Source organism: Poecilia reticulata, linkage group LG5 (genome assembly GCF_000633615.1).
Source record: "Poecilia reticulata strain Guanapo linkage group LG5, Guppy_female_1.0+MT, whole genome shotgun sequence".
NCBI lineage: Eukaryota > Metazoa > Chordata > Actinopteri > Cyprinodontiformes > Poeciliidae > Poecilia > Poecilia reticulata.
The window spans coordinates 7,821,630-7,833,352 of record NC_024335.1 but is presented as its reverse complement, the minus strand read 5'-3'; the positions used below and the strand labels follow the sequence as shown (position 1 = coordinate 7,833,352).

General features: G+C 39.0%; 1 protein-coding gene across 2 annotated transcripts in view; it reads right to left on the bottom strand.

Moving 5' to 3' along the window:
• Positions 1–9: 9 nt before the first annotated feature.
• Positions 10–11,723, bottom strand: part of col2a1b (collagen, type II, alpha 1b) — a 51,729-nt gene continuing 40,015 nt past the window's right edge. For both annotated transcript variants that reach the window (XM_008408500.1, XM_008408501.1), the window contains 13 exons: positions 10,681–10,842; positions 9,673–9,780; positions 8,175–8,282; positions 6,953–7,006; positions 6,275–6,382; positions 5,834–5,887; positions 5,595–5,702; positions 5,448–5,501; positions 5,186–5,293; positions 3,027–3,315; positions 2,593–2,780; positions 970–1,212; positions 10–877 (listed from right to left, as the gene is read on the bottom strand). In XM_008408500.1, coding sequence (XP_008406722.1) covers positions 731–877; positions 970–1,212; positions 2,593–2,780; positions 3,027–3,315; positions 5,186–5,293; positions 5,448–5,501; positions 5,595–5,702; positions 5,834–5,887; positions 6,275–6,382; positions 6,953–7,006; positions 8,175–8,282; positions 9,673–9,780; positions 10,681–10,842 — 1,731 coding nt within the window. In that variant the 3' untranslated portion in view covers positions 10–730. The remainder of the gene's footprint in view (positions 878–969; positions 1,213–2,592; positions 2,781–3,026; positions 3,316–5,185; positions 5,294–5,447; positions 5,502–5,594; positions 5,703–5,833; positions 5,888–6,274; positions 6,383–6,952; positions 7,007–8,174; positions 8,283–9,672; positions 9,781–10,680; positions 10,843–11,723) is intronic.

Genomic DNA, 11,723 nt, shown 5'->3' with positions numbered 1-11,723 from the left:
ACAAAACTGTTTTACAACAATAGCACCATTGATTTTATTATAGTACACAGTAATTTTGATACACACTATGGTTGGAGAAACAGGAACAACTGCACATTCTATGGTATGCTGAAATATTTTTGGTTTCAAAGAACAATAAATTCTTTATTTGTTTGTGACACGAATAATGGGATGATCATAAAACAGGAGGAAGTTGGTGGATGAGGCTTCTTTTTCTTTAAAATATATATATATTTTTATCACTTTGCAACAAACTCAGTCCTACCACACCTGGGAGTCTAACCTAAACAATAAATAAATAACACCAACACATTGTTCTCTCTTGTTCCCTGGTAAGCTCCTATTCTCTCCTCATACTTCCTCCTTTTTGTTCATAGATATTGGGTACGTGGGGGGGGGGAGTTGCCGTTCACAAAGAGTGAAAAAGGGAGGGTTTAGGGAGTGGAGGGGGTCCATGGGGGGGGGAGCAGAGATGACTGAAGGCAATGCTGCGGATGGATCACAAATGACAGTTTGTTGGTGCCATTCAGTGCAGATATCCTACCGAGTTCAACTTGGAAAGCACTTTTTTATTTAGAAAAGAAGTCCCACGTTTTAAAAAAGTGTCTTGATTTTCTTTTTCTCTCTTCCTCGCCTTTTCACCAACGCGTGCTCCTCTTTCGTTTCCCATTTTATTTAATTTTTTTCAAGCAGCCGCTCTTTCTTCCTCCTCTTCGCAGCTGCTCATTCTTTACAAGAAGCAAACTGGCCCAATATCAACTCCAAACTCCTGATCTGCTCCACCGATATCCATGGGGGCAATGTCCACRATGGGCAGACGGGAGGTCTTCTGCGACCTGTATTCGAACACTGTCTTACCCCACTGYCCTGTGTGTCTCTGCAGGAGGGRAAAAAAAGCCAYACAGAAAACTGTTAGCATTTGGTTTGCCCCCTAGAGAGCACAAATACTGTACTAGCARGACTGCATACCGCGCAGCCGTCTTCCATGACRCTGTAGGTGAAGCGGCTGTTGCCCTCGGCTCTGATCTCCACATCGTTGGAGCCTTGCAGCAGKAYGGCCTTCTTCAGGTTGCCTGTTGAATCATCCAGGTACGCCACGCTGTTCTTACAGTGGTAAGTGAGATTTTGGGAGGTCTCTGTTGACAGCAACCTCAGGAAAGTCATCTGAATGGAGGCGGTGTTGGGTGCCAGGCTGTCGTCACCGTAACTGAACTGCATTGGACAGACAATAACACATCAGGTTATGTTCCTGGTGCTTCATCTAGTGTTTTTAAATGAGCTAATGCTTTGAATGTTTGATTCCAKGTATTATAAATCTAAAAATGTATCGTATTCGTCATATTTTTTTTATATTTAACAGCAAGATTCCCATATTCACTTTCTGAATTTTACAACATATTTCTTGTAACTGAACAAAAGCTGCTGTTTCATGTCTTGGCGTCTGTGTTAGGTATTGAAAACCCCATGCTATTTAGCTATCAACGTCCTGTAGTGACTCTAAATTGTGTGTGATGTTTGGTTTGCAGCTGTTTTGCATGATGCGAGTGTCCTGGGAGGAAGGATGAAGAACCTTTGTCAGGATGAGGTTATAAATTTTTGTTGGGACATTACCTTTTTAAAAATTCACTATGAACACGCTTAAAAAAAGTTACCTTTGATCTTTAAGCCTTACACAAACTAGAAATAGCTAAATAATGTAATCGATTTTGTAGGAGAAAAGAGTAAAGTCRTGTTGAAACCTATGTATTTTTTGTGAAATGTTTGTCTTATTGTGTGGTATATGTTTCATTGTAAAGCACTTTCGGATTTGTATCTGGTAAAAAGTAAACAACACAAATACATAACTCTTTCACAGTCTGGACACAGGTGGCTGAACATCTGCTCTGATTGCAGCTGGGAGGCATTCATGTATGAAGACTTTGATGTCTGTAAGTGCTTTGGGGCCCTCTAGATCACCCACTGCTCCTTGAGTAAGAATGATACATGCTTTTACACCAGCCTCTCTAAAAGTTGCGACTAACACCAGAAAGATTTGCCACATTTGCTGGTTGACACTTTTTCAAGAGGGGGTCAAACGAGTCACTAAATAAAGCAACAAAGTTTCCAAGTTAGCTCTTTGAGTAAGTAAGTAAAGATTACTTAGGAAGTGCTTTTCAATGTTTCCAATGTTTGAGAACTATTTTCTTTTTCATTTCATTTTTATATTGAGAAAATGTGTGTGAATGAATGTTCAGGATAGCTCATCGTTAATAGCAATAGTYAATGCCATTCCATTAATATTGTCTATGTCTTGTTTTTTATCTGTTTCAGTGCAATACCATATTGTGGTTCAACAAATAGTTTTATTTATTGTGCTTTATAAATGAAATAGAGTTGGATTTGGATCTTGTCAGGACATTGCCACCACATCTGAGTCACACTTATGTATGTTTTGTAGCAGTGGAGCATCTATATATGTAAAGCAATAAAATATTTTTACTTGTTGCTTTTTTTTTTAGCTTAAAGCAGCATATCTTTCTGTTTGAAAGATATTTTCACTTTAAGTTTGACTTAACGTATTATAAGAAAACTAAAACAGGCTGCAGATCTTACATGGAATCCTCCGTTCATTGCCTCTCCGAACCAGACATGTTTGCGTTCTTTGCTCTTGCTGGACCACCAGTTCTTGCGTGGGATCTTGGCGGGTTTGGGGTTCACACAGGACTCCCCAGTCTCCATGTTGCAGAAAACCTTGATTGCATCTACAGTGCAGCCCTGATTTGGATCAATCCAGTACTCACCTAAACAAAAACAGAGCAATAGCCTTCAGGGTGACATCATTCTTTCTGCACAGCTGGAATGCCTTGCATGTTTTTGCATAGTCTTGTAAAAACTGACTCTAAATCAGCACAAGACAAATATTTTCTAGAGCAAACAAGATCTCTGTCAAATCCCTATTTTTCAAAAAAAAATTACTTCCCCAGACTAGACCCAGTCTGCTTCATTGTCTCACCYCAATTCAGCCAATTTCATGTGTTGTCACTCACCGCTCTTCCAGTCGGGATGGCAGAGCTTCAGGTCTCTGCAGGTGCGGGCAGGGTTCTTCTTGGATCCCTCTGGGCTGCGGATGTTCTCAATCTGGTTGTTGAGGGACTTGAGRGTGGCATCGACCTCTGCGTCATGTTGACGGAGATTCCCAGCGGCCTGGTCTGCCCTCATGTACCTCAGGGGATCGGGAGACTTTTCTGTTTGACCCAGACCAGCGAAKGCAGACATGTCAATACCAGGACCGGGAGGTCCAGGAGGACCAGGGGGTCCAGGGTTTCCAGGAGGACCCTGAAARACAATTCAGATAGTAAGAACACATTTTATTTTTACTTCAGTAATTGTAGATTTCCCGTGTCCTTGTGTTTTTCATTCACTGCTAGATTATTCTTCTTCCTTCTCTTGAACAAGACATGTACATGTAATTTTACACAATTTTCTGAAGAGGGTTTTTGCAAGGCTACAATTCTGAATAACAACTTCTGCTGATTGCCAGGGTAAACAAACARKACATAAAAAAACAAGCACATCAAAAAGGCTTTTCTCATTTCTCGCTGTGAGTTGAGCAATTATCTGTCTAGGATGTCCCTCTAGGAATGAGCAATGCAAGCAACATATTTAGTTGCTTCAATCTCCAATATTCTTCTAAWTGGTCTTTTAATAACACTTTAATAATTAGCTTCATATAGAAAGAAAATGGAGARAAGACAAGAAATTGGGAAAGCACATAAAAAGTTACTTTAAAATAGTTTGTAATAATTATTAATCATTATTAATCATAATCATTTTTAAGTTGCATCTTTTTTTCTGAATTTTTACAGTCAAATAATTCAACTGAAGGATAAGTTTTCCGAAGTTACTTTATGCCAGTGGTTATTTAAAACAACATGTCATGATATATTCAGATTKATGATGCATATGGTTACCAGTACCAGTGAAATATTTCTGAATATATCATCATATTTTTAAGAATTGGTGAAAAAGCAAAACACACCAAAAATACTTTTACATACACTGGATGGAAAAGGTTTTCAGTAGTGCCATATATTTTCCCAAGGTCATATTGAACAGAGCTCAATCTGTGAGATGTTTTGAATCTTGTGAAATTCCAATCTGTAACTTTTCCTCAATGTTCMTGACTTGTCTGCTGTGTTTTTTGGTTGTTTGTTCACTAAATGTTCTCCATCAAACCTCTGAGGCCTTCAGAGGACAGCAGGATTTTTACTCATCTTAAACCCAGATTAACTCTACTTTCTTGTTAGGTTTAAATTCTGCACAGTGCTGGATTTTATTTTGTAGTTCCAGAGTGAAAGGGGGTTGAACAGAAATTGCTTACRAGCATAACAGAAAAAACAGATGCTACAGAATGGAAAAAAACCAAAATGGTGAAGTAAAGAATGTGTGTAAAAAATGGTGTAGTGAAGAAACAGATCTTGAATGTGTGTTTCTTTGGTGACCTGTGTTTAGTAGAAGAAATCATTCTAGAAAAACCTAAGTCAGCACATGAGGCAAGCAAAAGGAAGTGATGGTATTTCTGTGTGTGTGTGTGTGTGTGTGTAAAAAAGGTTCAATTGCACATACTGGACCCCGCTGCAGAACGGAGGTGAAGCTGGGTAAATCGTTCTCTCTTCTCCTTCTATGCAATTTCAACAGTCTTTATGTAAACTTTTCATATGACACACTACACATTTATTTGCAGAAAAATGAAARGTAAGGATTCTTTTCCTATTTCCATACAGTAGCACCAGCATGTTCTACTTTGTGTTTAACTATCACATAAAATCCCAATAAAATACTTAGAAGTTTGTGGCTGCAGCACGAAAGTTCAAGAGGTGGTGATACCTTTGAAAGGAGCTGTATGAAATAATTTCAACTGAACTGAATTACAGATCTGATGCATCTAGCAGCRTTTACAGCATCATTAGGGCTCATGAGGCTGCATGGAGAAAGCTTCACTCTTTAGGTTATTTATTTATTTATCGCCCTTATCGCTGTCTTGAATGTGAGGTCAATATATATATATAAATATATATATACACATCTATTTACCAAGATAATTAAGCATGTGAAGCCATATATTTTATTTTGTAGAAGTTAGTTAGGAAAGTAAAACATGCTAAAAACAAACAAAAAAGGGGGTGATGTTCCTATAAGTACTCACAGAGGGACCAGAGTCTCCAGTACGACCACGAGGTCCAGGGGGTCCGATGGGCCCTGGTAAGCCATTTGACCCGTCCTTTCCAGCAGGACCAACAGGTCCAGGTGGTCCCTATAGAAGGACGGGTTGATAACATTATTTATTCTGAAGCATGAACATAACTAGACTAATCACTCAGCTGGATAAACAGAAATACAAGTCTCCTTTCAATTTAAAACCATTTTACTGCTTTAGTTGCAACATGTTTGGTTGGGTTTGTACTCACTCTTTGTCCAGAAGGCCCAGCAGGTCCAGTGGCACCCTGGTCTCCAGGTTGACCCTAATGCAGAGACAGCACAGGAAATATGACCTTAAGTATGAAACAAACAATGGACTAGTGTAGCAATGTTTTAGATTAGATATGGCGTCTTACTGGTGGTCCAGGGAGACCCTGCAGACCGGTGAAACCTCTGTGCCCCTTCTGACCTCTCTCACCAGACTCTCCAGCTTCACCCTTATCACCACGGGGGCCTTGGGGTCCCTAAGAACAAGTTTAAAGCATGCTAATGAACTCTTATTTGTTGATGACGGTTGTGAACAGAAAGATAAACAATAAATATTCATTTCTGTTTGACTGGAAGTTGTTCCAAGTTATCAGTGCAGGATACCTACAGGCATTCCTCTGGCACCGGCAGGTCCTGGAGGTCCAGCTGGTCCTTGGGCACCCTAATAAAGTGAAACGATAAACATATTAACACACCTGACTTGCCAAGAAGTTTACCAGTAACAAAGTTTTTGTAGAGTATTTTACCACATATTACTAATACAATTCAGTTAAAAAAAGCAAACGCTTCATGAAATGCATTAAATTAATATTATGCAAATTAGAAAAGCAATAAAAGTTAATTTATGTCACAGATATAAGGTCTATCAGGGATGAAACACCTGAGAAAACCTTCTTTGTACTTGTAACACAATATGTTAATGTTCAGCTGGCAGAAATGAGCTTCACAGAAATATTATAACATAAAAAAAACTTTTATGCTTTGGTAGATTTTTTAAACTAGCTTTTGGAAAACATGTGACTTTGCTTGTGCATGAGTCATTACTCACAGACTCCCCTCTGTCTCCCTGTTTTCCGGTGGGACCGACTGGGCCGGGAGCCCCAAGAGCACCTGGAGCACCGGGAGCACCAGCAGGACCGGTGTTGCCACGGTCACCCTGCAACGAAAGGAGTACAAGTTGGAAATCACAACAGCCAGGTCAATGTCTCTGACTTATTACAGCCACCACTTTGAGGAAATTTTGTTACACAAAAGTGTCATAAAGACTGCGAAGACACCAAGCGTGAATTCATTTGCTAAAATATATGATTTTTAAATGTCTTAAATAAAAAATGGTGTAAAAAGTTGCAAAAATATTACTTGTAACAACAAACTCTCAAAACAAAACTTGCATCTTGACTTTCATTGAACATTGTTTGGACACTTCCGTCTCAATTACAGTTTATTTTAATACAATCAATGTCCCTACATGGTAACAACTCTTCCGTATGGTATGAACACTATTATTGGCAGGATAATGAGTAGATCCTGCTCAAATTTGCCAAGGAAGGACCCACAGAACATGACAGAGATGAAGTGATTTCATCCAGCAGAATTGTCAGCATTTCCCTGACAATTCTGACTTGTTTTGAATTGATGGCAATGACAGGCGTGTAACATTGTCATCAAAATCAAAATATACAACAAAATCATACAACACAGGTGGTTTGACCTCTTATAATTGTACCTTAATTCCAGGAGAACCATCTCTACCAGGAGGTCCATCAGATCCAGGGTTGCCCTGTCAGACAAAATGAAGTGGTAATTAATTCTAACCAGGTGTCCTACTGAATGAATATTGGCCGCATAATGAGCCCCACTGCAGCCAAACACAGTAATAGGACAAAATGCAAATGGATGAGTGATGCAAAGTGTGGAGAATTTCAATGGCTCACATGAAACAGGAAGTGGATTGACAGCTGCGTATCCAGTCCAGAGATGTTTATAAGAATATTTTCCAAAGTCAAAGTCAAGTCTGAAGTGTTTGAGGGTCAACTCTAAAGTCTTTGATGAGCATTTGCAAATGCATGCCATCTAGTCTGTCTTTAAGAATGCATTGTTGTAGGTTGGAAATTCAAATCTTGTATTTTCTTTCTCTTATTTTAGCACAAACATTTAGCAATCTTTGAACATTTAATATTCAAAACTTATGAGCTGATTTAAATTACTCTGAAAAACAACGAGACATCAATCCATTAGAAATGTAAATATGTAGTAATGTCTAAAGAGGCTTGCACATTTTGGTATTGATCCGATACAAAGTAAATACGTGGCCAGTATCATCTATATTGGTATCGATATCGATACTAATAACGATACTTTTAATTTTTAGGTTTGATATATCATCAAACTTCTGACCTTCAGGTGTTTTGTAGTATTTTCTTTGAATTATTTTATTTTAAGAACATATTAACATGATTAGCAACAAAGATTAAAAAAAAAAAACTAATTTATGCGCATTTTTCCTAAATGAATAAAGTGCAAAACATATATATCATTTGTGAGCAAATCAAAACAAAACCTGTTTTGAGGTAGTGCTGAGAAACTATTACATTAAATCAAAATAAAATTTCAAGACAGAATCTGAAACTAAAGTATTGATCTTACCACACAAGTATTGATCTGTTACTGGTATCGATTTGGTGTAGATATTATCGATGTTTTGGATCAATCCACACACCTCTATTGTCTGGATGTTATTGTAAAGCCACAGTTAAGATGAACATTCAACTATTCAACTTCATCCCTTTTGCAAGATTATATATGCATATGGAGCCTGCTTACCAACCTGCCTTTACTTCTGAGTCTGAGTCAAATCAGAAGTCTTTGACTCAATTATGTGTCTGAAATTTGAATTTTCATTTCTGATTCGATCAAGCACATGCTTTGTGTCAGTGATTTTCCTTTACCTCTCTTCCAGGTTCTCCAGCAGGACCAGTGAGCCCAGGAGGTCCGACTGGTCCAGGTGGTCCACGGTCTCCAGGACCACCAGCAGCTCCCTGCTTTCCAGGCTCACCCTGACAGGAATAAAGACTCATTGTTACATGTTGAAAAATGAAAAAAGAAATACAACTCTTTAAATTTCCACTAGTTCAAGTTCTGCGGATTATTTACTGTTATAGTATTTTTAACAAAGAAGGAAAAATAAATCTTCAATTTGAAGTACATAGCTAAGACACAAAAAAGAAGAGTGATTCCCAAACTCAAGATAATTTTTTTCTTCAACACTTTCTTGTGATTGCACATTCACCATGGATCTGAATTTCACTGCTTTTGGTGCAAGATTGAACTATATACATATTCAAAATTTATTTACCAACTCCAGCATTTTTGTCTGTTGCTACTTGTCATGTCATTATCTTTTATTGTTTGAAAAAAAAAATTCTTAGCATTGTGCTTTTTTCTATTTTTTGTCTATTCAGAAAAATAGAAACAAAATCCAATCACATTTAGACCAGATAATTTATACAAATGGACTCAGCTGTTGGGTTTAAACAGTTTATAACAGTAACATCTAGTCTTTGACCACAAAAAAAAAAAAAAAAAAAAAAAAAAATCACACTTTGCATTGTATTTGATCAAAAAAGCTATGTTTTCGGAAAACATAAAGCCTAATCTGCAGTCCCATCTGTCATTTCTTGGTGGGTTTATTTTGATTTACTGGAATCCCCTTCATGCACGCCGGTGAATAATTGATGGCGGGGACATGCCCGCTGAGATGTTGTAAGTAGGGGACATGGTTCATGTCATATATCAAAAAATTGTTGGATGTAAGCAGTGAAAGCTCTTCAGTCACATGTCGTGGTGTAATCTCCATCGGACAGAAACATGAGGGGAAAAGCCCTGGTTGACGTGAGATGCATTCTGACTGATCAAATTAGGACACAGCAGATTGTCAGTCCAGAGCACATCTGCTGATTCCTCACATTTACTTTACAGAGTGCCACAACAGTCAGTATTGTGCTCATATGGCAGATTCATTAATATTTATTAACAGCCGTGACAGCAGGGTTGATGATGCTTTCACCTTCTGACTGTCTGCCTGTGTGTGTGTCTGTGGCCTCGAGAGACAATGTGTTTGTGGAGACATGCACACCCTTGCAGGAGCTGCTGCAAAAGCAGTTTTGAGATCTTTTGAAGGTGTTTATGTGTCTGTTGAAACACAGCAAAAGGAACTGGCATAAAATTTTATTGGTGCATGTCTAAAATCGCAATGCGGGCTGAGTTGTGGTTTCATCCATACAAGGGTAGTAAACATTCTAAATTTAGCATCCAAAGAGCTAATATATGTGTCTGTGTTTTTTTTGTTTGTTTGTTTTTTTTGCTTTATTCATCTCCATCTGTATTTGACTTGTAGAATTTAAGTTTGAATCTATGTGCTTGGTCATGTGATTTCATGTTACTCACAGAAGGTCCAGGCAAACCAGGGAAACCTCTTTCACCTCTCTGCCCGGGTAGACCAACAATACCGCGCTGACCAGCCAATCCCTGAGGACCCGAGGGACCTAGCGGACCCTGAGTGGAAAATAAAAACAGCAGAAAACTCATCACTACTGTGGTAGACGTCTCTCACATAACACATCTTGAGCCACTTGGTCATTATTTTTTCTTATAAGTCACTTCCAAGGCATGACAGGTATATATCTTCCATCACTCTCGACGCAATATTTTATTCCCAGTCGGAGTTGCAAATGAATCTCTCCATCACCTCTCTGGTCTACGTCATCCTCAGCTCCAGAGGCTGCTCTGTCAAAATGTCTTGCAGCTCCTGAAATCATGTTCACACTGAACACCTGACTGTAAGTGACAGCTGAGACGCACCATGAGGCAGACAAAACTTTGATGTGCTGATGCTGGGCTCAGGATTTCATACACAGGATGAAATCTATTGGAAGAGATGGACTCAATGCAGCACTGTCTCAGAGTTGGAGCAGGATGCCCCCACCCTCACTCCGCCCTCGGGACACAACCTGTCATTATCTTGACAGAACTTGTCATCTATTTGTAACTGGTGTGTATGTGTGTGTTTGTGTGTGTTTGTGTGCAGCTCTGAAGTAAAAAGGCTGGGGTTCAATTCTTACACTGTCACCGGATTGTGCTGCCTTGTGCCGTCACATCTTAGTCTGCTATTAGAGTCAGTGATGGACACTGACAGCTGTGTGTATTAGTGGTGAGCGTGTCCATTACTGCTAAAATTGGCTGTCCGGCTTGAAAGAACAACATAAAAGTGGCTCAAAATGCAGAAAAGAAATACATTTAAATATTTGTTTCTCTTTAGACTTGCACCTACATAAAACAGTAGGTGGGTGCAACAGGAACCATAGTGTTATTTTCAGCATAACAAGGTCACAGATTTCCACATTATGTAAAAGCCTGTCTCCTGGGTGCTTATAGGAGGAGGTGCAGCACACTCACAGGAGGACCATCCTCTCCAGGGTCGCCCTTCTCTCCTGGAGCTCCTGCAGGACCGCGTAGTCCAGCGTCGCCCTGTCTGCCTGGAGGTCCACCGTCTCCTCTCACTCCTTTTGGTCCGTCTTTACCAGGAGGGCCAGCAGGACCTGCAGGTCCAGGATTACCCTACCAAGCATTTGAATAAAACATATAAAGTAGGTCTCATTTTGAGCGTAAATTGACAGATAAATATTTCTGTTTACAGAGTCCATTTACAGCGACTATAAAAAGTGTTGTCTTCAACATTTTGACAAGGCTAAATAGCTCAAAGACACACTTTATTGTTAGGAGTTATCTAAAGAAAGTCCTGCTGCTTTAGACAAAGTGTTCTGGCAATGTGAGTGTGTGTGTGTGTGTGCGTGTGCGTGTGGTGTGTGGGTGTCGGGTCAGGAAGGGTAAATGCTTTACAGCTACTTACAGAATAGCAAACCAGGCTGGGAAAATTAATCTAATATTGTAAAGATCAGCATTTGATGCTTATCTCAAATTGCCCATGTCAAAAACTATCTTACCACACACACTATCTACAACTGCATCGTTAACAAAGAGAGTACATTTAATCTAATCACTGGATCACTAGATTTTATTAAATCATTTCAAATAATAGTGAAGGTTATTTATTTTTAGGAGAGATACCTTAGTGTGGTTGTTATTAAATGTCAGTTATCCCTAATGAAGATAACCTTTGGAGTACTTCAGAGGTTTATTTTTAGACCGCCCATCTTTACTTTGTACTTGCCCCGTCTGTGACATGTTATCTGCAGGCATAGCATGATTTTTTTATTTCCATGTTGATAGCATACAGTTTACATCTCTTTTACCCTAAGAGGCAGGAAACGAATGTCTCCAAGATATCAAAGATGGCACAGAACGTCCTGCTATACTCCTGTTGAAGCTATACTTCAACCCAAAATTATTCATACCGCCAACAGAGTCAGGTTTATATTAGCAGTTTATTGTGACCAGCATCTGTTTCTGACTGGAAGTCAAATCAAAGATAAGAAGAG